This window comes from Phocoena sinus, chromosome 10, assembly GCF_008692025.1.
Source record: "Phocoena sinus isolate mPhoSin1 chromosome 10, mPhoSin1.pri, whole genome shotgun sequence".
Taxonomy (NCBI): domain Eukaryota; kingdom Metazoa; phylum Chordata; class Mammalia; order Artiodactyla; family Phocoenidae; genus Phocoena; species Phocoena sinus.
In genome coordinates this window covers 58,164,131-58,189,812 of record NC_045772.1, presented here as the reverse complement: position 1 = coordinate 58,189,812, position 25,682 = coordinate 58,164,131, and the positions used below count along the sequence as shown (strand labels likewise).

Genomic DNA, 25,682 nt, shown 5'->3' with positions numbered 1-25,682 from the left:
GGCCGGCAGGCGGTTCAGTGACGCAATGCAGATTGATTGGCATTCAGGCCATCGACGTCCTGGATTAGCCCCGAGTTTCGCCAATGCAAAGGCAGGGGTGGGACGGTGCAGGCGCAGAGGATTGGGTTTGGCTGGACTCGATTTAAAGAGACAGAAGCTGTCGGGGTCCAAGAAGACGGTACCCACGACCCTCCCCCCAAGTCCTTGGGACCACTTGGGTCCCCAAAGCTGGGGAGATGGTTTGCGGAGGCTTTGCCTGCTCCAAGAATGCGCTGTGCGCGCTCAACGTAGTCTACATGGTGAGGTTTTGGAGGTGGGGGAAGCTTCCGGGCGGAAAAGCGAGCAGGGAGAATCTCTAGGGTACTTCCGATGGGGAGAGGGGTGTACTGGGGATTCCGGGAAGATTCCCGGGAACTTCCGGCGAAGAGGGAATTCCTGGGGACTTCCGTGGGATGAGGGGAGACTTCCGGTGACCAGAGGGTTTGTCTGGGGGTGGGGGTAATGAACTGAAGGCTGTGGGCATAAAGGCCCAGCCCTCCCTCTTGTGAACTTAAGTTTCTCCCAAATAGAAGTGATGGATGAAGCTAAACGTTCCATTTCATATTCATAGACTCTACTATCCCTGCCACCTCCCACCCCTATCCCAGACGTTCTGACCTCTGATGGGAGGAACGCCCAGGGATGCTCCCGGCCCTGATAGTAGCACCTCCTCTCCTTCATTCACACAAAACTCAGTTCTTTTCTGTCCAACCCCCGGGCCCCGCCCCCGCCATGGCCTTTGGCTGTGGTGCACACTAGAATTCTTTCAGATGTACCTGCTCTGTTTCCCATAGCTGGTAGGCTTGTTGCTCATTGGAGTGGCTGCTTGGGCTAGGGGCCTGGGTCTGGTGTCCAGCATCCACATCATCGGAGGAGTCATCGCTGTGGGAGTCTTCCTTCTTCTCATCGCGGTGGCTGGACTGGTGGGTGCTGTCAACCATCACCAAGTACTGCTGTTCTTTGTATCCTGACCTGAAGTGATGGGGGCACTGGGGCTCGTGGGAGGGCCGAGTCAGCTAGGAAGTTAGTGACAAGGGTAGGAGACCTCAGGGATCTTGGGGATATGCCTCCTTGCCCTCCCTTATACCATACTCTATGAAACAGAAGCTGATGATTTTATTGTTTTCAACTGACATAATTTTATAAGTTCTATGACTAGATCAGATAGTTATTATAGGCGGAACATAAAAGAATCTAGGACTTTTTTGTTTTTTTCCATAACTCTTCCTCTCAGTACATGATCATCCTTGGTTTGGTTTTCATCTTCCAGTTTGGAATCTCTTGCTCATGTCTGGCTATTAACCTAAGCAAACAGGTAAGAGGGTGCCCTTTCAGGTACTTGATTTTTCTCCGCCTCTAACCTCTAACTCTACTCTCAGTCTGGCCCCAAAGGTCATTCTTAGGTCCACTACTTCCAGAATCTGGAGCCATTTGCTTCCTCTGGGATGTCTGGCTAATTGTCCATGAGGATGATCCAGAGGAAGTGGACAGTTATTGTGTCTGCACCTTTGCTTCTGAAGGATGTTAACTCCCTTTACTCGAACTGGGATTAGGGTGTAGGGGGTTCTTAAGGTTAGCAGCAAATAATTTTCTTCTGCCTGTACCCTCCAGACAGATGTCATCAATGCTTCCTGGTGGGTCATGAGCAACAAGACCCGGGATGAACTGGAAAGAAGTTTTGATTGCTGTGGCCTGTTCAACCTCACAACCCTGGACCAACAAGATTATGCTTTCTGCACTGCAGTGAGTTGGTGTGGGAAAGCGTGCAGGGTGCCAGGGCAGGAATGGACTGACACTGGGCAAGGCCAATGCCCAAATTGGCAGATTTGAGTTTGAACGTGATTGCCTCTCTCTAGTAGCTCACTTGTATTGGGGCTGTGTGCTGGTGGGAGTGGTGGGGTGGATACAGAGACTAGAGAATTAGCCAAGTGAGATTCCAGTCTGTAGGGTACTGATCAGGAACTGGAAGATAGTTTCTAGGGTCATTCACCATAGATATTAGGATAGAGCACTGTAGCGATTCTGCATCCTCCAGACACACATACGTGTGTTTTATCCTCAGATCTGCAAGAGCCGGAGCCCCACATGCCAGATGTGTGGAGAAAAGTTTCTTAAGCATTCCGATGAAGCCCTGAAAATCCTGGGGGGCGTTGGACTCTTCTTTAGCTTTACAGAGGTAACATTCTCTAGTTCCCTTATGTCCTTTCTCTGCATCTCTAAGGCTTAGCCCCAGAGATTCAGAATTGGTGCTTATCTCTTTCCCTTTGCTTCTACAGATCCTTGGTTTGTGGCTAGCAATGAGATTTCGGAATCAGAAGGATCCTCGAGCCAACCCCAGTGCCTTTCTATGAGACTTTGGATCCTTCTGACTTCTCTCCTGCTGTCTGCTTTCCCTAAGCTTCTTCTTCCTCCCTTAGGGAAAACCTGGGGTCTATAGCCCTTTTTGTTTGAGAAAAAGGAAAGGCCCTTTGCCATGCTCCCTAAAGATGACTGAATAGCTAGGCTTTATGCCTTGACATGTTTTGTTGGGAGTAAGATTATAAGGAATAAAGAAAAACCTTCCTTCCTCTCTCCCTAAGTGAATATGGGAAGCTCCTGGCAGTGCATGAAATGGGATGGGGGTTGGAGTCATTCCTGGCTGTTTCCCCTCTTCTCCCTTCCACATACTAGACCATCTCAACACATCTGTGCTCCAAGAGTAAATCAGGGACAGATCCAGAGAGAAAACCAAGCACTCTTGTAATAAGCAGGACTCGGTTTGGGGAAGTTCAGTGAATATAAAAATAAAAACCATTTAAACTCCATAATCAAAGAAGCAACGTAAGTGCCTTTTCTTCTCTTTAGTTAGTTGAGGGGCTCCACTGACTATGTAGGCCCTGTGACCTAAGGAGAATGTGCGGGGAAGTTCCATCTTCCAAATGGTTTTTCCAAATCCCCAAACGGCAAAGCCAACCAGAGAAAGAAACATTAAAAAAAAAAAAAAAAAAAAAAAGACCAGATTTCTTTGTTTTGTTGTTTTTCCTGTATAAAAAAGGATCCCAATATCAAGGTATAGTGAAGGGGAAGAACAAGGGACATACCCCTTGGCGTAAGGACACGGAGAGGGCAAGAGGAGGATAAGCCTCAAAAGGAGGGGTGGGAGGGGAATGTCATTAAGGCAGCAAAATATTCTCTATAAAAAGTTGGAGTCGTCTCCATAGCCTCAGAGATGAAGGCAGAGGATCACCTTCTTAGTGGGGGGCTCTCCACTCAAATGTTCAAAAGAAGGGAAATGTTGGCTTCTCTTCTCTTAGTTCTGCTGCAACCATTCCATGGCTCACTCTGGGTTACCTTCTGCCTTATGTAGATAGGAGTGCTGCAGGGCTCGGAAGGCAGAGATCCGCTTGTGTGGGTTAAAAGTCAGCATCTCCTGAGAAGGGAGGCAAAGGTCAGAAAACCATGAAAAAAGACTTCCGCTCACCCCCAACAATACCTGGGATGAGCTATTTTCTATATCCCTCTTTGTGGACAGCCATTCAAAGCAGCAATAAAAACCAGCCCATCCACCAACAAGTCTCAGTAACCACCATGTGTTTGGGTCCCTTTTATCCTGCTCCATTTTCCACCCCAATCTCACCCCATGCCCACGCCCAAGCCCAGTACCAGCAGCAGCTGTGCCCCAGACTCTTCCATCTCAGGTACCACCGACTGCACGGGGCGGGGCCCTCTGGGGGAAAAGGCTCCTCGGGGTAGAGACACATCTCGGGGCCAGTCATCCTCTGGGGGCAGTCCGATCAGGCTATGGGGAACAGGAGAATTCTGGTCAGGAGGGCCCTTCTCCAGCCCCCATCTCCAGGGGCAGAGCCAGTTGCCATTCAGGGCTCAGCAGAAAGAGAAGGACTCAGAATGGAAAACTCTTCCCCTCTGCAGGTCACTTACTCAAAGATTTTGCCTAACTGGTCAGCTTCAGAGTTTCCACAGAAGAGAGGCCTAAGGTGAAAAGAGACATTCATTTAGGTAGCAGTCATTTTCAAAGATACGGTAGTAGAACGACTACTGCTTAGTGGCTCAAAACATAGGGTAAGAAGAATAAAGGGTTACGAAATTCCTAATTCCACGACATTTCAGAACTGCTGGTTACGGACAAGATGGCCAGTAGAATTCAAGTGGAAGAGTGGGCAGGGTATGGATGTGGTTTATGAATATGAGATTTGGGAAATTCAAGATGTTCAGGATACTTGGGCCCCATACTTTCGACGAAACATCTCTGCAAAGATACAGCCAACACTCCACATGTCCACAGGTGTTGCATATGTAGACTGCAAAAGAACTTCTGGAGCACGGTACCAGAGTGTAACAACCTAACGGGAATAAGAAGAGTGGATGAGGGACCTACGAATTACCCTGAAGCACAACTGCTTCACTAAAATCAAGGATGTGAAAAACGCATGCCTTCTCAACTGCTATGGGCAATCACCCTCCTCCCCCAGCCAGAACCCATTTTGGCTACCATCATTCTACTGACCACAGGGGTAAGTGCCATCTGGTAGCTGTAGATTCTGGCCAGGCCAAAGTCGGCCAGCTTAACTGTCCCACCACTTGTCACCAGAATGTTCTCTGGCTTCAAGTCTCGATGAACGATGCAGTTGGCATGAAGGAAATCTAGGCCTCTTAGAAACTGGCGCATCAGATCCTGGTTTGGAAGGGGGAGGTACAGAGAAACTGAACTAGGCACCATACCTGAAATCACAACAGATGCTACTACAAAGGTCCCAATCTACCTCTCAGTGTCTGCCCACCTTACTCACCTTGATGGTCTCCACTGGCAGGCCTGGCGGGGGTGCCTTGTCCAGATATGTCCTTAGGTCTTGGTCCACATGCTCAAACACCAGGGTCACTTTGGTCTCCCGGTCAGTTCGGGCTGTGGCACAGACGTCCATCAGCCTGTCCGGAACAAATGGTAACTCACTGTGCAATCATCTTTGACCCAACATGGCCTCCTCTATTCCCTCAGGGTCCCCACTTCTCTCCTGACCACCACTCCACACCTATAGGTTAGGTTGTCTTTTCCCTTTTACTACCCACTCCCAACCCTCCATCTTCTCACCGCACAACATTGGGATGCTCAAAAGCCTCCAGCCGCCGCAGTAAAGCCACCTCACGGACTGTGCTGATGGGCAGGCCCCCTCCAGCACCTCCTCCATTGGGGACTCTTACGCTCTTGAGGGCCACAAAGTGGCCACTGTGGGGATCACGGGCCTTATACACCGTCCCATAGGCACCAACACCAATCTCAGCCACTGGCTCATATCGAGGGGTAGCCATTCTCAGACCAGAGGAGACCCTACAATCACAGAGACTCCTACCACCGAAATTCCTTCCACAGTTCGGATGGTATGAGCCTGCAGCAACAAAGTGACTCCCACAAAAGACATCACAAAGACAACACCAACAGCATCCCGTCCCTTTCCCAAACTTCCATGATGCCGACTCCCAGGTAACACAATGACCCTAACCCCAACCCCTCCAGCCGCGTGAGCTCCTAGAATAAAAAAATGCATTTTCCTTTGGGGCGATCGAACCCCGCACAAGGGAAATGCCACACGACACACTCCCTACATCGAAGACCCTACACCCAGTCCCTGAAATTGCACCTTCCTACGGCCACAAAGGAACATATCACACCCTGCCCCACTTCCCGCCCTCGAGCGACCCTTCCATAACCAACCCGCGTAGGAAGCCGTGGAGGGCGAGTATGGTCTCCATTCCTGGAAAGGGCTACACTTACCTCACCCCGTGTCTGGAGCTGCGGGGGCGGCCCGTTATCGGGGCCCCGGAGCCGGTTCCTGCCGCGCCATACACTAGAGCTCGGTTCGGGGTAGCTGGACGCTACGGGCCCGACCATAGACACAGGCCACAGGCTAGAGCGGCCCCCTTTACCCCCACCCTCACCATGTGACCAGCTGCCAAAGAGGCGCGCGGAAATCGAGGGGGCGGGGAGAACGCCGGACGTTCGGAGCACGTGACCATACTACTCAGGCGCAGAGGGGCAGCCGGGAGCGGCTTTGAACGGGAAGGGGGCGGGGAGGGGAAAGGGGCGGAGGGGCGATGGCAACCACGTGATCTGTTGCTATCACACGTGACCGCTTGACATTGCTTGGAGAAGCAGAGGTGTGGTTACGCAGCAGGGCACGTGACTGGCTGCCGTAACTCTGGATCGGGGCTGGGGCGGGAGAAGAGAGAGGGTGGAGTCCAACGCGATGCCATGGCAACCTGGGCCACCCAGGATTCCCAACACTGGGCTGGAAGCCGAGCCTGAGTGCATCTCCAGTCTCACTACCCGTCTCTCACTCTCTCTCCTTGTGGGGAGGTGGGTCGGGGGACGGGAGGTGGTGCTGTCGTCTTTCTGCTCCACCGCTATAGGAAAAACATATTCTCATTTGTGTCTTTGTTTCACTCATTCAACAAATTTTTACTGAGTGCTGCTTCCTGTATTTATGTGGGGGTTTTGTTTGTGTCCTCTAAACTAGTGATAAGGCTATCTGTAAAGATATAGCCACATATTTTACATGTGGTCATATAAAATAGGGAATAGACAGTACCCATATGAGGGCGAAACTAGGATTAAAGGATTGATGGAAGGAAGATTAATACAGTAATCCAACAGGAAGAGTGGCAAGGTAATACCCTTCCCTCTTCCCAACTTTCACCTCTTCCTGGGAGTGTTAAGGCAGAGACCAGATACCTTCTGGCAGAGAAGTTATTGATGAGCTGGAAACAGCAATACTTGACCTTTAAGGTTCTTTTCTGCAGTAAGATGCTATGACATATGTGTGTATGTGTATATATGTGTGTATGATACTATATACAGCACATATAGATGGATAGATGTAAGACTGAGCATGTGCAAGGAAGTTACCACCACGCTGCATGAAAATGACTGTGCCCTTCTGCAAAACCTTGTGACTCCTTATATGGGGTCATTGTGTTTCCCTTTTTTCCCCTATTGCAAGCTTTCTTAGCCCTTGCCCCTCCTCAGAACAGACTTTTCCCAAATAGCCTCTGTTTACAGACATCTAGGTAGACAACAGGCAAGTTTCTCTGACTTCCCTTGTCTTACCGGCTCCAACTTCTTTATCTCCCAACCCTTTGGGGGAATGGGAATAAGGGAAGGAAGGAATCAGTGTCTCATTTATGATAAACTGTCTAAAATCTGAAACCATTCTATTACTCTATTTGCTCTCCTTGTGCCCTAACTTCTATTCTCCTTAACCATCTGCCTGAGGATGTAAGAGTTCAGGCTTGAGATTAATATAAACCATGCTCCAGGGCAAAATGGAAGACATATCAGTATAGATTCCCCCTCTTTGCATTCTGCTGGTTGTAGTTCTGGGCCCTTGCTGGCAAAGGCAACTAGGACACTAGTAAGAAAAATCTCAAGGTCCTAACTGGCTAAGGGGCTTGTGAGGAGTATGTTTCATTGGTTATTTTGCTAGGATTGGTTGGTTTGTAAACCTGGAAGGCTAAGTGTCTCTGAGTGTGTCAAACTTCCATCCTACACCAGCAGGGTCCACTTTAGCCTCACCCTCCACTCACTGTTTTTAAAATAGAAGTCATGCTCTATGTTGACTTGGGTTCCAGCCCCTTTTTCTGATTCATTCATCCACCATCCAAAATATTTGAATGCTTCATAAGAGCATTACTCTCCTTAATCACCTTCTGTTGAGGATCCTTAGTTTGACAGTCTGTCCCTGATTACATACCCTCCCTTCTCCTGTTAATTACTCTTTTACTAATTAGTTTTTTCCATTGTGTTTGATACAGTGAGCTCCCCTGGAATTCCTTTTCTCTAAGCACTGAAAAGGAGAGGAGAGGGAGGATGTAAGTGTAAGGCAGAAATAATGTGATGAGGGGGTACAACTGGTTCTCAGGGGCAAGACCCCCATAAAAGCAAAGAGCTAAGCATGTGTGTGTGTTACGTATTGTTCACTTCAGTTGCAGTGGTGGTGGGTCAGGAGAATACCAGGAAAGACACTCATCCCTTTAGCACTCCAGTCTCCCTTGCTCACTCACCTCCCTCACACATTACAATTACACACTTCTGTTTCTCTTACAATCCAATTCGATCCCTTACACACTCATCTCTTTTCCATAGTCACACACTGTGCACACTTTTCAGTCTTTTGTGTAAAAGTGTTTATTGCTTGAGTCCATCTCTTGCTCACTCACCTCTGACAGTTGCATAGCTTGCTTTCTTTGCACACTCCCATTTTGCACAAGTCTCTTCCTCCCTGGTGCACCTGCGTCTTTGACCACTCACCTTCCATCCTCACCCGCTCACCCCCCCCAACACACACACACCCATTCACACACCTATTCTACCCTAGCGCACACCCCTTTTCTTGGCCACTCCCCTCCCTCCACCCTCCCCCGGGCTCGCACACTCGCCCCCGCCTCTGGGGACACCTGCTCGTGCCGGGCAGGGCGGGGATGCGCAGCCGCGGCCACTTCTCCTCCTCTCCCCTTCCCCGCCCCGCCCCTCCCTCCATCCCTCACCGGCTCCCCGGCTCCCGCCCCGCCCGCCCGCCGCTCCGGGGGGGTCTCCGCCGCCGCCGCCGCCGGAAGGAGCCGCCATTTGCCACCGCCGAGCGCACGGGCCGAGCTGGAGCCGCGAGCCGGAGCGGGACTGGGGCCAGGAGGACGGCGATGGGGGGCGGCCCCGCCGCAGGAGGACCGGGGCGCGTAACCCCGGGAGCCCGGCCCGCCCCGGACCCGGACCCGCGGGGCGCGACACTCTGAGCCCCCCTCCCCGCCCACTGCCCCGGCCATGACTGCCCGCCCCGCCGCCCCCGGGCCGCCAGCCCTCTCGGCCCCGCAAGCCCCGCAACCCCGGCTGTGGCAGCAGTGAACGGCTCTCGCAGGCCCCGAAGACCCCGGCCGGGCTCGGCTCTCCAGCGCGCGCCCCCTTCCCGGCCTTGTCCTCTCCCTTCCCCCAGCCGCCCGAGAGTCCCCCTTGCACGCCGCCCCCCGTCCCCCGGCGCCCGGACGATGCTCAAGTCTCGGCTCCGCATGTTCCTGAACGAGCTGAAGCTGCTGGTGCTGACGGGCGGGGGGCGGCCCCGGGCCGAGCCGCAGCCCCGGGGGGGCGGGGGAGGCGGCTGCGGCTGGGCGCCCTTCGCCGGCTGCTCGACCCGGGACGGCGACGGAGACGAAGAGGAGTACTACGGGTCCCAGCCGAGGGTCCGGGGCCTGGCCGGCGACAAGGAGCCGCGGGCCGGACCCCCGCCGCCGCCCGCGCCGCCGCCGCCGCCCCCGGGCGCGCTGGACGCCCTGTCGCTCAGCAGCAGCCTGGACAGCGGGCTCCGAACCCCCCAGTGCCGAATCTGCTTCCAGGGCCCGGAGCAGGTAAGGCCCGGGCATCTGGCGGCGCAGGGAGGGGTGGGGCGCGCACCTGGGGCGCCCGGGGAGACCGGGAACAGGGGGCGGGGCCTGAGGAAGCTGGGCGGGACCCAGCGCCCGGGGTGGAAATGGAGTGAGGTTGGGGGGCTTGGCTGGAGACTCCGGGAGCGCAGATTTGGCGTGGAGGGGGATCAGGGGTCCCCAGGAAGGGGTGGGGCTTTCTCCTGGGAGGGCTCAAAATCCCCTTAACCGAGACACCCTTTCTCGCCCACTTCTCTCACCCCAGGGTCTCTGTAGGCTGAGAGGGCCTATCCTCTGGGAGGTGGGCAGAGAGAAGAATGCTTCTTGAAGGGAGGGGTCCAGCCGGTGCCCTTGCCTTCCTCGATAGTTCTCTACGTGGGGCACTTTTCTTCACTTCCCATTCCACAACTTTGCTTCTCATTCCGAAGAATATCCTCTGTTTAAATGTTATGGACAAAGTTGTCCAGGGATAGTATGGGGGGGGTCTCTATGTCGTGAAAAATTACTCTTTGATTAAAGGGGAACACCCTCCACTCACACCCTTAGGATTTCCCCCCCTTTTTTTTTTTTTTTTCCCCTTTTTGATACGTGGAAACTGAGGACTGTAACCTATCCCAGTCTGCACCACATCTGTGAAATACTTTACAGTGATGGGGAGTGGGTTAGGAAGGCATGGCTCAGAAGCTCTGACCCTGCCCTCCTGTCTCTCCAGATCCTAAGTGGTAGCCTTCCATTTGGGAACCCTTAAAGAGCACCCTCCTCAAACTCTGGAAACAGGGAAGACCCAGTATTCACCGGCCAACCCTCCCCCGCCCCCCCCCCAGTCCCTTTCCATGTCTCTTCTATTCGGCCAGGGAAGTTTACCTTGAGCTCTAATTTTTTTCTTTTAGGCTGCAGCCTTAGCTTCTTGCCCTGTTTTGGGTGAAAAGCCTGATTTTTTTTTTTTTTTTTTTAAGGTGGGAGACTGACCTGGAGAGGAGGTTTTCCTCTCCTGTAGTGGAGAGGACTGGGGTCGGGTGGCGATAGCTGACAGGAACCCTCCTCACTCTTCCTCCAGGGGGAGCTCCTGAGCCCCTGCCGCTGCGACGGCTCCGTGCGCTGCACGCACCAGCCCTGCCTCATCCGCTGGATCAGCGAGCGGGGCTCCTGGAGCTGTGAGCTCTGCTACTTCAAGTACCAGGTCCTGGCGATCAGCACCAAGAATCCCTTGCAGGTGAGGTGCAAGGGGAGAACTCTGAGACTGGGGCAAGGGCCTTTCAGCAATTAGAATCAAGGACCCTCCAAGGAGCCTATTTATCCATTTACTCTTGCTTTCAAAGTCACCCTCCCTACCATTGCCATAATTTAGTATCTGTCTGTAAATCCTCCCTTCCTTCATTTACTCACAAAGACATTTATTGGGCGCCACCTGTGTTCCAGGCCCTGGGATAACAAAAGAGGAAAAGATGGTAGTGCTGCTGCTACTGCTGGTAGCAAACATGTAGAGTTTTCTATGGGTCAAGTTCTTGGTGTGTATTAACTCCTTTAATCTTCATAATAATCCTAATAGTTATGTTACTCAGCCAGTAAGTAACGGAGTAAGGATTTGGAATTCAGACCTAGATGGTCTGGCTTGAGAGCACCTGCCTGATCATGCCTTTCCAAAATAAGACAGAAAATGGTCTCAGTGTGAGAGATGCCACATTCTAGATGTGATCAAGGCACAGAGAAGCAGATTGTTAATCCTGCCTGAAGCGTTTCAGGAAGGCTCCTGGTGCATCCTTCTATTCAGGGCCACCCTAAGCTGGCCCTCTGTCTCTTTCTGTGACTTTTTGGAGCCTTTTCTCCCACACAGTGGCAGGCCATCTCCCTGACGGTCATTGAGAAGGTCCAGATTGCAGCCATAGTTCTGGGCTCACTCTTCCTTGTTGCCAGCATCTCCTGGCTCATCTGGTCCTCACTCAGCCCTTCAGCCAAGTGGCAACGGCAAGATCTGCTTTTTCAGATCTGCTACGGCATGTACGGCTTCATGGATGTCGTCTGCATAGGTGAGGATACCTCTCTCTCTCTCACCTGCTCAGCATCTTCCTCCAACTCACACACTTAATTTTCCCTGCCCATTCCCTCAGTTTCATGGCCACATTTTCTACCATTGGGGGCCTTTAGGGCTATCTCCCTTACCTGCTTCTCCAGGCCCTTTGCAAATCCTGTCTCCTCCCCCTGGAGAAATGCTTGCTTAAGTACCTCTGGCCTAGGTCTGGGCAGCAGTTGACCCTGGATTTCTCATCCTCTTGCTCAGGCCTCATCGTCCATGAAGGCTCCTCTGTCTACCGTATCTTCAAGCGCTGGCAGGCAGTAAACCAGCAGTGGAAGGTCCTGAATTACGACAAGACCAAGGACATAGGAGGAGATACAGGGGGAGGGACGGCAGGGAAGCCGGGCCCCAGGACCTCACGGACGGGCCCCCCCACTGGGGCCACCAGCCGCCCCCTGGCCGCCCAGCGCATGCGGACGCTCTTGCCTCAGCGCTGTGGTTACACAATCCTGCACCTACTTGGACAGCTGCGGCCACCAGATCCCCGTTCCAGTTCCCATTCCGGCCGCGAGGTTGTCATGAGGGTCACCACAGTCTGAACTAAACTCCAGGAGTGGGGATCTTGAAACAATGCATCAGCCGAGATAAGCTGTCATGGCTGCTGGAGGTACCACCTGGACAAGGTGTTTGGGGCACACTGCCCCACCACTGAGGATCTCTGTGGGCAGCCTCAAGCTGGAGACATTGTCTGGCCTCTACTGCCCACTGGGTAGAGGTGCCTGGATGACATTCCAGCCCCCAGTGACAGCTCCCCACACTCATCCTGCGGCAGCCAATGGGCAAGTGGGGAGAGCATCTTTTCTTCCCTAGAGAACCGTCCTTACCTCAGCTCCTAGGGCCTCCAGCCCCCCAGTTCCACTATGGTGACTTGGTGAAGGGGGTCCAATGTGAGAAGAAAGGGGCTGTAGACCCCCCCCAATCCCCACCCCATGGCCACAGGGCAGCTGGCAATAAGACTAGTATACATTGACCTCCCATTCCCTGCATGAGGGTGGGGGTACTTCCCCCTGCTCCACCCCCCATTGCATGGGGGGAGGGCATAAAGAATCATTTATATGCACGTGGAGACTCCTTTCTCATCTGGGGCTTTTCTGGAGGGTTGGGAGGTGTGGGCAGTTTTCTCTGCAGAGGCTGCAAATCCCAAATGCAGCAGTGGATTCTGAGTTGGAGGTGTAACTCCCACTTGGTGGTGAATAATTCACATTGGCTGCTAGGTGGCAGTGCTCAGAAGTATCTAAGGGGTGGACCTGACACCTGCATGTTGTGTGATTTAGAACAAAATCTCTCCACCGTGGTTTTCCTGTCTACCTCATAGGGTTGGACTGAGGATAAATGAGGGATAGGTTGAATGCCATTGCAAAGAAAATCAGTGATGGCATAAAAAGATCTCTAGACGAGTTGATGGTCCATTTATTTCAAATAATAGCTGGTTAACAAATTCCAAAATGTTTTTCATCTGGAGTTGCACAGAGCCTTGGAAATTTGTGTTAAATGTTATAATAGATATGGAGAATACGAGGGGAAATAGACACTGCACATGTGAAGGGTAGTGGTTATTTGTAAGAATGAGAGCTCCTCCAGCCCCCCTAAACACTGGGGAATGGGAAAGGCTGGAGCAATCCTTCTAGTTCTGGGGATCTTGTGGGTTCTAGTAATCCCTACCAGGTAATGTGCTCACCCAGAGAAGTGGTATGCAGTGAATTTGGGCTCGTTTGGAGTAAGACAGAATTTCCTAGAGTTATGAGTCTCCAACCCCAGTTTAAGCTACTGCTATGGCAGTTCAGGGTCACAGGTCTGATCCTGCTGTGTCCCAGCTAGTGATAATAACTGGAAGATGTGCTTGGAGGCAGCAGCATAGAGGGCTGTTGTTTATAGAGAAAAGGTTTGGGAAGGACTGGTTAATTGTCAGCCTAAAGCCTGGTCCCTTTCTCTCGAGGCCTTGGGGCTGTGTATTATATGAATGATGTCTTTTACGTGAACTATCCATCAGCAATTAAAATAATTACTTCATAACATTGCTTAAGTCAGATCCAGAGGCCTTTCCTATTATTGGTCCTTCTCTCAGGGAAGATTCTGCTCTGCCTTCTCCCTGGAGATGTTTTGGGGACAGTGCTTCTCTATTAAAGGTCACATATCCTTGCCCAGGAAATGGTCTTCTCCATCCCTCTCCAAAAGGGGTCTTGGTCGCTGTCCACGGTGCTGGCACCCAGACTCGCCTGGGAATATAGGAACCAAAGCTGTACTTGGGTTTGAATTTCCTGGAAGTGTTGAAGTGCATCACCTCCAACCTTGGAGGGGATCAAAGTGGAGAGAGGACTGAGGCTGAGCCTCCCATTTTTCCAGTGGGAAATCGTTTCCCAGAGAGATAACCTTCCACATTCCCCACCTGGGGAGACAGAAGGGCCAGACTTCACTGACTTGCCTTTCACAGAATAGCTGGTGGAGACCAAAAGGGAGACAGTAAATCCAAGTGACTCTTAGTTCTTATCCTGGCAGACAGGGCTTAGGTAGCTATGACACAGTTGAGGCTTGTGCCAAGCCTGGGCTGTCCCCTACAATGGCCGCACATGGAGGCTCAGACATGCCCAAGAGCATAGGCACGCTTACACACAAACACACCGCCTCTGTTTCCACCCTGCGTCCTAAAACGAGGCCCGGTGAGACAGTATGTTCCCCTCCCCTTCAGGACCATTGGAGGTCTCGGTATGGAAGTTGGGAACAGCGAACTGTAGGGTCCTCTCTCCTTTCCTTTTTCCACCTTTAAGAGATTCTTGTCCAGGAGAGGGGTCATAAGAACTGCTGCCCTCCTCAAGTGAGCCATCCTGTTTTCCCATGAGGAGTGTGGGTGTGCAAAATCTTCCCCAGTGATTCCAGGGGAAAGAGTCTGAGAGGAAGCTGGGCGTTACTCCCCCTCCAAGCTCAAAACTGCTAAAAATCAGGTCACTTAGGTTCAAGCTGAGCTTAGTGGTAGGGAATGGGAGTGGAGACTGAGAACCCAGTAGAGAAGGAGCCGAGAGGAGGGGCAATAAGAGCACACAAACCTTGGTCTCTGCACAGGGCCTTGGGTATACCCTGCCCCTCTGTAGGTCTTACATAAATAGATACCTCCCAGAAGGCCAGTGGCTGACGGAGTTTCTGCAGTCAGGGAGCCATGTCTAGGGCAGGGGCTGAGGTGGTGAGAGGAGGGGGAAGTGTGAATTGAAATCTCTGTCTCCATCTGCTAATTGGAATGGAGGGGAGCAGGAGGAAGGGGAACAAGTCCTGACACGGGGAGGGTAAGCTAGGCTACAGAAGGAGCTGCAGGGAATGTGCTGAGAGATGTATTTGGATGGAAGATCAGTTAATCTATATACATCACAAGGGGAGAACGGGGCCCAGCCTCTGGGGGGGCCAGATAATGCTGACTCAGGGAAACAGAGGCTCCTGCTGCCCACCCCTCTTCTCCTGCCTTGGTGCCCTAGGGCTCCTGGCCACCTCCACACTTGGCTTTCATCCTCTCTGTCTGACTTCACTTCTCTGTCTGTATCCCTGTCTTTCTCTGAAGGAAATTGCCTTGGAGCAACTTCTCCAGAGAGGACAGTGTCCATGCTAGGGTGTCCTTTGGTCCTGGCACTCCAGGTTCCAAAAGCACTCTTCTACCAAAGAGTCAGCCGTCTCTGGCCGTCTCAGCAAGTCCCTATCCACCCTTTTAACAGCCTAACCCTCGAAGCTACTTTTCACCACCATCCCCTTCATCTCTTACAGGGAGCCAGACTTGGCTGTTCCCACTACAGATAGAAATGTGTCTGGCAAAACTGACCAAACATAAAGAATAATTTAATAATTAGTTCTCTTCATGTACCTGTGATAGTCCCCCAGATTTTTATAAAATCTTGTCCTCAATGATCTTCTCTATATTTTGGAGATAATTAAATATAGAATGACAAGTGAATAGTAAGTTCTGTGGTTAGTCTTTAAGATTAAGTTAAGATAATAAAAAATTAAAGAAAATTGCTAAATTACCTAGACCACAGTTCTGTAATTTAAATCACTGCCTCAATCTGTGATGGCCGTAATTATTAAAAGTATCTTCATTAATTAAGAAAAGAAAAGAAATGTGTCTGGGTTTGTGATGCAAACCATTCTCCCAGGTGTCTAGACCTCCCACTGTTATGGGGTCACTCCCAGGACCTAAGAAACCAAAGTGGAGGATTTGTATGATGGTCTGGCCTCCAGGTCTTATAGGAAATGAGAGTGGAAAATAAGTCAGTCAAAAGTCAAGGATGGAACATTCAATTTTTTTTTTAATTTAAAAACTGAATATTTAAGAACTTCAATATATAAAAGGAAGGCTTGGGCAGGGACAGGTCCAAAGATATCTCTGCCTGTGACCTAAATGGTGGGACAAGCCAAACCTAATAGTGACCAGAGAGCCAAGGAGAGTTTTTTAAAAATCATACACCAGGTGAGGATAGACTCACCTTCCTAGGGGCAAGATGAGGAAGGAGCAGGGTAGACAGAGCCTGGTAAGCTGCTTATCCCTTCTGCCACATTGCCCAAATACAATCTGAGAATCGATATGGTGTCAGCCAGTCAGGGATAGGCCCTGGCAGGGTGTATAGAGACAGAATAAGACCTCATCCTTCCTCTCAAAGAGCTCACATGCAAGGAGAGAGGATCAACCAGGTGCAGACCAGATGCACAATTACTTAGCTCATGCCATGATAAGTGCTTAGCCAGCAGCAAGAGTGAATACTGTGAAGCCCCAAAAGGCCGGTGGTCGAATTCTTCCTCAGGCCACCCAGCATGATTAGTTAAAATCAGAGTTGGCCCTTGAAGGATGCATATGATTTGACCAGAAGGGCTTAGCAGGCAAATGGACCATGGTTTTCTCAGGGCTTGCTGGGTCAGGCCAAGTGCATATTTCACACCTCGATCAGGCCTGCTGCAAGCACTTTGCTATGGTCTTTCTAACCAGTTTGGTCAGAGAGGCCACAGGGGAATACACATATCTTGGTCTTGTGCCTGATAAACCCCTATGATGAGAGAAACGGTGATGATGACAGTGTGCTTCCACGGGACTATCTGTCCACAAACTGTAGGTTGATGCTTCTCTCAGGTACCAGGACAGTCCGGGTCATGGGTCTGACTGGGGCAGCACCTGGCTCAGGCTGCACCTCAAAGTGGATCAAGATCTGGAAAGGGAGGAGGAAGGCTATCACTATGGGAGGGGTCTACAATGGTGGGCTTGATTGGCAATGGGCATTATTAGTGTTAGGATGGTCAGTGTTGGAATGGCACCTGTGGCGGGTAGGGGATGTCTTAGTTAATGATGGTAAGAGATTGTGGTAGGGAAAAAGATAGTCCAAATACCCTCACTCACCCTCCAGGCCTATGATGGGATTGACATATTTCAGAGGATTAGGTCTCCCAAGTCTTATATATTTTCCTATGCCTATCAGGAGAAGAGCTCATGGCTTTAGAGCTCCAGTCTGGGGAAGGTAGAAGATCTAGATCACTCACCTGGGCCAAAGCCATTTGCAGCTCAAGCTCTGCCAGGCGTCTCCCCATGCAGCTGCGCTTGCCAAAGCCAAAGGGGAGAGAGGCAAATGGGTGGGAGGCTGGGCCATCCCCTAGCCAGCGAGCTGGATGAAAAGAATTTGGCTCTGGGAACTGGGCAGGATCCCTTGAAGTGGCATAGTGACACAGGGTGACCAGCGTCTGGTGAGGGAGGAACACAAACTTGTCAATCTGGGCCCAGGAACGCCAGGAGGGAAGTAGAGAACAGGATCTCTGGACTGGGACGAAGGCAGGCTCTGGTTGGTTGTGATATGGAAGTTTTCTGGGGCTACTTTTCTCTACTGCCCCATTATATCCTAGAGAGGCATTGAGGCCAAGGAGAGGGTTTGAAGGGCTTATTGGGAGTATTTGAGAACAGGAACAGTCCCAAGGTAGTGAGGGATGGCTTAGCAAAAGGGGCCCATAGGCTCTACTCACATTTTTGGGGATAATATATTCACCCACACAAATGTCTTTGTCTGGGACACGGGAATTTCCAGGTACCACAGGGTACAGTCTGGATTGCAGGGCACAAAAGGGAGACAACAAGATGAAGCTGGGGGCTATAGCCTCCCTCTCATGCCCACCCCGCCCAACTTCCAAACCCATTCTTGGCCAGGCGTAAAGTACCATTTTCCTCTGATCTCTCTCCCTGCTCCCATCCGCTAGCTGCTTCCCCAGCCCTTCCCCAGCATCTTCTCTAGCTCTCCTCTTCTGCCACCTCACCTTAGCACTTCCTTGATCACAGCCTTCAGCAGGGGCATTTGCGACAGAGCAGTGGCTGAGGGGTGGGCACTGGAGCCGGGGCCCAGGGCAGCTGTGATCTCAGAATGGAGTGCCGTCTGGACTTCGGGGTGACGAGAGAGTTCATACAGAGCCCAGGAGAGCGTGTTGGACACCTGAGGGGACAGGTGAGAGCGTCAGAGGGGTTGAGAGTAGGGACCCAGCATAGGGGGCAGAATCTGAGGCAGTCTGGAACCCAGGAGGTGCTAAGCCAAGCTGGCCTGGAGGACCATAATGGATCCCCTGCAGCAGGAAAATGGCCCCTGAGATTGAGGAGGTTAAGCTGCGGAAGTGGGACTCCCAACATGGAGGGAGGACCTCACCGTGTCCACTCCAGCTAGCAGCAGCTCTGTCACATTCCCTAGGATGGACGGGGCAGGCAACTCTTCCCGGAACAGGAAGTAGGTCAGGTGCGCCCCAAATCCCGTGTCCCCCTCAGACTTTCCCTGGCTCCTCATGGCTACTTCGGCCTCTCGCCGCTCCACGTGCTGCTGGGCTGCGGGCACAGGGGACAGGGACGCCTCACTACCGCTGAACAGCTCTATGCTCCCCCACTCCTACTTCATTTCTGTGCTTTACCAAATGCAAACATCTGGTCCCAGTCTCGGCAGAGGCGGCCCCAGGGTCCGGGCACGAGACGGTGCAGCCAACCGGGCATCGCCATGGTCAACAGTGTGGACACAAACACCGATCTCACCGCGCGGATGAAGGTCTCTGTGTCTGGCGGCACTTCGGCCTCCAGGCAGCCGAGGCGGGAACCCAGCAGCACCGCAGCGATGCCTGGCCGGGAGGGGGCGCTGTCAGGGCACCGGGAGACCTGGACCGGGTGCCTCCTACACTTGCCCCTGTCTAGGGACTCACCTTCTAGTCCAAACTTGTAAAACTCTCCTGCCACGTCTCGAACCAGGGCGGGCGGCCCAGCGTCCAGTCCCCGCTGGCGCCGCAGTCGCCTCACAAGGTCACCGACCACGTCGTGCAGGGTCCCGGCATAGCGGGCGGCCGCCTGAGGCCGGAGAAGGAGCGGGGCCAGGAGGCTGCGGAGCCTCTGCCATTCTTCGCCTTCCCTGCGGGGGTGCGGAGAAGGGGCGCATCAAGGCAGACGGTGGTGTGTAGAGGCGGCCCGACGGGGCTGGCAGCGCTTGAGAAGGAGCGTGTTGGGCTGGGGTGGCCAGGAGGGAGACTGCGTCTGTTCCCTTGGGGGTACAGAAACCTGCCCCTGCCTGCACCCGCTTTCCATCCACCCTCCTCCCCCACTCCTCGTTACTCATTTCCTGCCCCGGAGGGGCCTGGGTTCCTGGGTAAGCTGAGTCACAGAATCTTACTTTACATCTAGATCCTGGTGCCTCAACCCCTTCCGTGAGTTCCCAGGATTCTGGCTTCAAAAGAAAAAGAGCGGAAAGCGAGGCGAGAGCCGGGCTCTACCTGAGCTTGGGCGAAACAGACTGGGGTGGAAACCTCGATTTGCCAGAAGGTTGGGGGAAACGACCGACCTCCCTCCACATCCCCAGACTGCCTCCAGACCGGCCACAAAAGAGGAACGCAGCTGGGCGTCGGGGCTTTGGAGCCAGAGGACTCACGCGGTGAGCAGTCCGCAAGCCCGCTGGCGGCGGCGACGGTGCTCCGCCCAGGGTGAGAAGCTGCAGCGTTCGGGCCAGGGTCCCTCCTGTCGTAGCAGCTGCTCGACGAGTGTAGGGGTCGCCACGTACACAGTGCGCACCGTCCCGAAGCTGGCCAACCACACCGGCCCAAAGCGCGCGGCGCCCTGCACCTGGGAGTACAGGAGCAGCGGACACTGGAGACCCGGGACGGCAACTGCCACCTCGGCTCGTGCCAACGCCAAGGGCGTCGTTTGGGGTTAGAAAGAGGGAGCTTCTGCTCTCAAGCAGTGTAAGGTTCTGATGCTGCAAACCCCTCCTCCTCTTTCCCTCATTTCCCATCCCTAGGAAGTTTGAGTGTGATTGGCAAAACGGGGGGCTGGCGGGGGGGGGGGGGGCGCGGGCGGGGAGGAAGGACTTGGTGCAAAGCTGACATTCTGGATCTCTCTTTGGTCACCTGGGCGGAGAAACCCCTAAAGGTTCCTCACGTGGGCTGTCCATCTCAGGACAAGCCTCCACTGAATGTACAGGAGCGCACTAAGCCAAACGTGCCTCCCGCGCACTTGTCCTGGATCTACCGAGTCTCCAGAATTCTGCACAGCGAGAAGGCGCTTTCTGAACGCACTCCTCTGCTGGGTGTTGGGACAGACTCCGCCCCTGGCGAACCACCGACCCCAGTCCCAACTTGTCTTTTCCATAATTCATGGGCATCTGTTCTCACTGGCCCTCCCTCCTACGTTCTGCACTAGGGTGTTGTTAAAGCCAACCTCCCCAGCTTTCAGTCCCGAGAACGGTGCCCTCTACCTGAAGCTCGTGTAGCCGTAACAGTCCCCCCTTGCAGAAAAGTTCAGCAAGGAAGCCCGGCGTGGAGGGGCCTGGGATGTCCGCCAAGCCCCGGGGCGCTGACTCCGAGCCTCTGGAGCCCAGTGAGGCGCCCAGCTCAGGAGGGCAGCGGACGCGATGGAACACTCTGGAAGCGAGCTTGAGGGTCTGGGTCATGGTCTGGCAGGGGAACCCGGGAAACAGTGCTTCTCCGGAGCGTCTTGCCCCAGCCCCTATTTAACTCTTGGGCGCGATAGTGGCGACGCCCCCTCTTCAAGCTCCTCAGCCAATCCCCTCTCCTGAGTGGTCTGTGCTGGGGATTAGCACCCAGGAACAGTAGGCGGGGCCGGAGCTGCCACAGAGGCTCCCGTGGACCTCATGTTGCAATGACCATCTTGGGAGCGGAGGCTTCTCCTCCTGGGCTGGTGCCCTAGTCCAGCACCCTAAAGATCTCTTCCTCGGAAAGGCTATCTGGTGAGGCTTAGGTGACCAAGATACAGGCTGGGTCCCTGGTATTCCCATCACTTCCTCAGGCCCACTGGGGCCCAACCTCAGGAATTCCCCATCCTCCAGCTCCTCCGGGAAGGGAAGCAGGGAAGAGGCACAGCTGTAGCTGTCCTCAGATTCCAGGCTCATCGGGATGCACCTTTTTGGTATGTGAGCACAATTTTCCTGCATTACTACATCTCCCCCTCCCCCTGTACCTGACACTGGGCAGATAGCAGGTGGGTTAATGGGTTAAGATGGTTCCAGGAGCCTTCATCTTTATTCCTTGGGAAGGGGGCTTGGTCTCTTCCGTCAACAAGCCCTGTCCTTCCAGCCATGGTAATTTGGTGCTTGAGGAGCACAAATGAAGGAACTTTTTGCAAATTAGAAAAGTTGAGAGATTTTTCTGGGCTCCTGGACAGAGCAAGGGCTAAGCGAGTGCTCTGAATCTCCAGCTGACTCAGTCCCCTTTGTGGGGCTTTCTAGTCAGCAGCCCCTTTCCACTTTTAGCCTCAGAATCCTCCCCAGTTCACCTCTGCTCCTCACTCCCGCGCCCCCGGCCCTGGCAGGCTCTGTGTCAGCAAGTCAGCTCTGAAGTTCTGGGATCAAAGCAAAGGTCAACATGAAGAAGGAGAGGGTCTCCACCACCACACCCTCCCAGAATCTCCAGAGACAGCAACAATAAACGGAACACAGATTCCCCAGGTCAAGTCTTAGGCAGGGAGAGGACAGGAGTGATACACACTCTAGCCCTTCCTGAGACACAGCAGCATGGGATGTGCACACATACACGTTACCCCCTGAACTGCAAAATAAACACGAGTGGGCAGGTGATTTGAGCTTAGAAGGCAGTTTAGGTGGACAGTGGAGAACTGCGTTCTTCACTCCAGCTAAGAAGGAGAAATCCCAGGAGAAGGGACTGCTAAGGGAGAGCAAGATTCCACGCCCTTCCAAAGATCCCTTCTGGTCCAAGGTCTTTTGACCTTCCCAGTCAGCTGCTTTTGCTTTCTGCTGCCACTGGAAGGGTAAGAAGGTGAGAGGAGTCAGGGGTGGTCATGAACGCCAGGGTTCTGCCCTGGGCAGCTCCTCAACTTCTTTGAGAGACTGTTGCCGCTCAGCCCTAGCAGGCTCAGCTCGGAAGGTCCAAGGGCCCAGTCTTCTTTCCAGTCCCTGGAAGATGGGGTCCAACTAAGGCAAAGTCAGCAAAGGCAAAGTCAGTGATCAGGAAGGGTAGGATTGGGGGTCACTGCCTAGAGGGTGGGATCCTGTATTCTTCGGAAGATAGCTGGGAAATTCTTTCCTCCATTGCGTAGAACTTTCTTTCCCTCCTCGGTTGAGGTGCCCAGATGTCCCACAATGGGATCTTCACTCTGGGAGAAAGAAGGGTTCAATAAGTCCTTGCCCTGGTCCCCAGACACCCATCCCATCCTCCTGGCATTAAGCTAGATTCAAAGCATACAGAACCACTCTGGAAAGGACCTTTCCAGAAATCTTTGCAATTTCCCTTAGGCCCCCTACTTACCAGCTCCTCCAGAGGCACGCGCTCAAACAGGGGGTGCCCTTCAAAATGGGTGCACATCCAGTCATGTAGCTCCAGCACATCAGTTATGGTATACACCAGCCCCTGCACAGGCAAAGTCACCCTAGATGGGGGGCTGCAGGCAACTGAGCAGCAGGATCATGGGGGTGGTGGTGAGTCCTAAATGCACCCCCACTGAATTCTTAGTGGAAGGTCCCTTATTAGGTCCCTGACCCCATCCTCCCTCCCACTCTCGACTCACCCCGACCCTCAGCACGTAGGCGTATTCTGCCAGCAGCGTGGGACTGATGATTCGCCACTTGTGCTTTGTCCGCTTGAAATGTGGGTCAGGGAAGAGGAAGAACATCTTTGTCAGCTGTGAGACAGACGTGCACCAACAGGATTGTGAGAGCTTGGCCTCCGTGCCCCACCTGCTTACCAGCCTAACCCATGGGTGCCCCTCCCCACCTGGCCCTTGCGGAAGAAGTTAGGAAGGTGTTTCATGGCATTGCTACGGAGACAGGCGATGTTCTGGAAACCACCTCCAGGAGCCGCTCGTAGGGCCCGAATCCGGTCTTGCACATAATCTGAGACTTTCACCCGGATCTCCAGACCCAGAATCAGCGTGTCTGGGAACAGCGGTGACAGTTCCACTGGTCACAGAAATAGGAATGGAATCATCAACCTCATACTTGCAGTATATTCAAAGGAGTCAACACAGGAAAGGAAGCCTCAATCTGCAATTACCAAAATCAATAATGACAAGAGAGCTACCTGTATGGATGGCTCTGTGCTGGAGGAGTGGGCTGGGGGAGACCCAAAAAAAGTCACCAGGACTGGAAGTGGGAGGGCCTGGGAATACATGTATCTTTGCATGTGCTTTAAAGTCTTCACAGTGTTTTCACACATGTCTCATTTAATCCTCATTACATTCTGTGGTAAATTGCAAAGATGAGAAAACTGAGGGTCAGAAACGCCCAAAGTCACAGAGCTAAGAAGAGGCAGAATCAGAACTTGAACCATGGTTTTCTGCCACCAGGTACCATGAGCTTCCTCTCTGTCATGCTGTTATTTCTATGGAAGATCTAAAAACAGAGAAGTCGGTCCAGCATGTATGGCTGGGACAATACAGACAACACAAGAGAAATTAGAAAATATGAGCATGGAGAAGGAATGAGTTCTGGTGAGGAAGGGGGGAGGGGGAGGGGTGGTGGTGGAATCCCTAAGAAAGACAGTTCAGGATCACTGGCCACAGCGACTAATCTCTGACGCTTGTGCTGACCAGCTCACTGACCCGGCACCTGGCAGGTGAAATGGCTCACGTAGGGACTGGGGCCAGGGGCAGGGCCAGACAAGACAACCCAATTTCTAAGAGGCTTTGAGGCAGCCCCCTCCCTTCTCCAGGGCAAAGGCCACAGACCCAGAGTGGAGGGAAAGTGGAGGTTCTCCACACTGATGTCACAGCACCAATGTCTGGTCCGAAGGGGAAAGGCCAACTATGCCCCCTGCCCCAAACCTGCTGAGTTGGCAGAACCTAGGCGTTGCCTCTCCTTGCTCCAGAGAAAGGGCCAGAGTGTTACCTAACAGGCCGCCATAGCCACAGCCTATGTCTGCAAACTCCACTTGGGCTTCAGCTCTCTTTTCTTTCTTATCTTTTGGGTCATCGTGGCTCTGATTTTGAGTCAGTGGAGCAAAGAACTCTGGGTATAGCTCAGACCAATCCATGTCCTCTGGCTTCACAGGGCTAATGGAGAGAAGACGTGAGAAACATGAGAAGGTTGGTCATACCATTGCAGAAGCAGTACTGTGTGTGTGGGTGGATGGGTGAGGGTGGGAGATGGATGAGAGGAGGGTTTCTCAAAAATTCTGTCAGGGCGGGCCCTTTGGCCTCTAGGAAGCACAATGGAAACCACCCTTAACCTCCCAGTGTGAATCATAGGCCTATCAAGTGGCCCATTATTGCTGATCTGCCTGTCTCCATTTCCAGGGTTGATGTGACTCTGGCTGGGCAGCTGTCCTTTCTGGGGCTCCAGTTCCCCTTGTCCCAGAGACTGGCTTCCTAAGGCATAGGGACTTTGCTTTGTTGAAGTTCTCTGCGGGAAGAGGATGGAGTAAGGTGTGGGCAGAATTGTGTATAAGTTTGTCTTCTTTTAAAATTAATTTTTATTGAAGTATAGTTGATTTACAATGTTGTGTAAGTTTCTGCTGTACAGCAAAGTGAATCATATATATATATGGATATATATATGGATATATATATATCCACTCTTTTTTAGATTCTTTCCCCATATAGGTCATTACAGAGTATTGAGTAGAGTTCCCTGTACTATACAGTAGGTTCTTATTAGTTACCTACTTTATATATATAGTAGTGCATATGTCAATCCTAATCTCCCAATTAATCCCTCCCCCCAAGTTTGTCTTTTTTTAAATCCCACAGATAAAACTGAAAGATGGAAACGACATTCGGCCTCCATTACTCTAGTCTCCGTAACAATTTCTTTCTCTTCCCAGACTTGCAACTCTACCCAGCCTTCGGCCAGAACGCCACGCCCCCTCCCAACCCGCCAACTCCGCCCTCTGCCCAATCTCCCAGACCCACCCTCCGCAAACTGACGTCACCCAGCTGATCCTCCCGAGCCTACCCTAAACCCTCCAACCGTCGCAGCACAATCGCTTTTCCCGGCTACTCTGAGAATTCTGCCCTACTCTCCCTCCCCCGCTCGCCCCTGCCCTGCTCACTCACTAGCGCAGCGTGTGGTCCGCCATGGGGTTGGAGTGAGCCCGCTGCCGATAGTAGCGCTTCTGAGGCTGAGGGGCCTCGGCTCCTGCTGCGGCGTCCCCAGTCTCGGTTCCCGCCATGATCCCCAGCCCGGGTTTATCCACCGAACCCACGTGGACCACGACCGAGGCTCAGGGCGCACGAGAATGACGCACGAAGGCACGTAGTGAGCAGAGCCCACCCCTTAAAGCTCCAGGAGTGAATTCTAATGGTCTGCGCAGGGAGGAACGCAGAGGGGCCGCTGGTCTTTAACTGGGCTGGCAAGGCCAGACCCGCACCCAGCCTCTTTCCTTAGCCTGCTTCTGTTCGGTCTGGGTTACCACCCCGGTTGCAGGCCCCCGTGCACCCCGCAGGTGAGAGGGGTCCAGGGACCCCGCTTCCTACGGTGAGTTAATCCTCCCTCCTCTCCCCTTCTCCCGCTCTCCGAGCAGTCGACCGGGTCTGACCCCCGTGGTCCGGCGTGAGTCCCATCGTGTGTGCGCTGGGGACCGGAGCTAGGGAGGCAGCTCCTCATTCCATCTCCAGGAAGTCAAACTGGAGGAAGGAGGGCAAACTCGGGGAGGCGGGGCTCGGTGCCACTGGGCAGCCGAGACGGCCCGCGGTCCTCAACCCCCACGCCGCTTCAGATCCGGGATCCGAGCGCTG

General features: G+C 53.1%; 5 protein-coding genes across 8 annotated transcripts; 2 read left to right on the top strand and 3 right to left on the bottom strand.

The window, feature by feature from the left end:
- Positions 1-69: 69 nt before the first annotated feature.
- Positions 70-2,851, top strand: TSPAN31 (tetraspanin 31). Its single transcript, XM_032645210.1, has 6 exons — positions 70-299; positions 834-1,001; positions 1,274-1,354; positions 1,651-1,782; positions 2,102-2,215; positions 2,316-2,851. Exons 1-6 carry the CDS (start codon positions 237-239, stop codon positions 2,388-2,390), a joined length of 633 nt encoding a protein of 210 aa, XP_032501101.1. The 5' UTR covers positions 70-236; the 3' UTR covers positions 2,391-2,851.
- A 176-nt stretch (positions 2,852-3,027) lies between these two features.
- On the bottom strand, positions 3,028-6,048 carry CDK4 (cyclin dependent kinase 4). Of its 4 annotated transcripts, none has more exons than XM_032645206.1 (8): positions 5,807-6,048; positions 5,126-5,362; positions 4,827-4,962; positions 4,544-4,711; positions 4,270-4,379; positions 3,958-4,008; positions 3,682-3,817; positions 3,028-3,448 (listed from the first exon to the last, which is right to left on the bottom strand). In XM_032645206.1, the coding sequence occupies exons 2-8, from the start codon at positions 5,341-5,343 to the stop codon at positions 3,356-3,358; spliced, it is 912 nt and encodes a 303-aa protein (XP_032501097.1). In that variant the 5' UTR covers positions 5,344-5,362; positions 5,807-6,048; the 3' UTR covers positions 3,028-3,355. The 4 variants fall into 4 exon arrangements, with proteins under 4 accessions (XP_032501097.1, XP_032501098.1, XP_032501099.1 ...); XM_032645207.1 differs by having other exon boundaries at positions 5,126-5,420; positions 5,807-6,018; XM_032645208.1 differs by having other exon boundaries at positions 5,126-5,380; positions 5,807-6,018.
- A 2,596-nt stretch (positions 6,049-8,644) lies between these two features.
- On the top strand, positions 8,645-13,539 carry MARCHF9 (membrane associated ring-CH-type finger 9). The gene is made up of 4 exons (XM_032647254.1): positions 8,645-9,423; positions 10,496-10,651; positions 11,273-11,465; positions 11,717-13,539. Exons 1-4 carry the CDS (start codon positions 9,067-9,069, stop codon positions 12,049-12,051), a joined length of 1,041 nt encoding a protein of 346 aa, XP_032503145.1. The 5' UTR covers positions 8,645-9,066; the 3' UTR covers positions 12,052-13,539.
- Positions 13,540-15,863: 2,324 nt separating this feature from the next.
- Positions 15,864-20,698, bottom strand: LOC116760774 (25-hydroxyvitamin D-1 alpha hydroxylase, mitochondrial). The gene is made up of 9 exons (XM_032646144.1): positions 20,233-20,698; positions 19,411-19,601; positions 18,695-18,897; positions 18,413-18,613; positions 18,157-18,329; positions 17,777-17,949; positions 17,489-17,567; positions 17,015-17,212; positions 15,864-16,686 (listed from the first exon to the last, which is right to left on the bottom strand). Exons 1-9 carry the CDS (start codon positions 20,425-20,427, stop codon positions 16,573-16,575), a joined length of 1,527 nt encoding a protein of 508 aa, XP_032502035.1. The 5' UTR covers positions 20,428-20,698; the 3' UTR covers positions 15,864-16,572.
- Positions 20,699-20,980: 282 nt separating this feature from the next.
- Positions 20,981-25,682, bottom strand: METTL1 (methyltransferase like 1). Its single transcript, XM_032645854.1, has 6 exons — positions 25,002-25,682; positions 23,836-23,999; positions 22,724-22,908; positions 22,518-22,631; positions 22,259-22,360; positions 20,981-22,106 (listed from the first exon to the last, which is right to left on the bottom strand). The coding sequence occupies exons 1-6, from the start codon at positions 25,115-25,117 to the stop codon at positions 21,987-21,989; spliced, it is 801 nt and encodes a 266-aa protein (XP_032501745.1). The 5' UTR covers positions 25,118-25,682; the 3' UTR covers positions 20,981-21,986.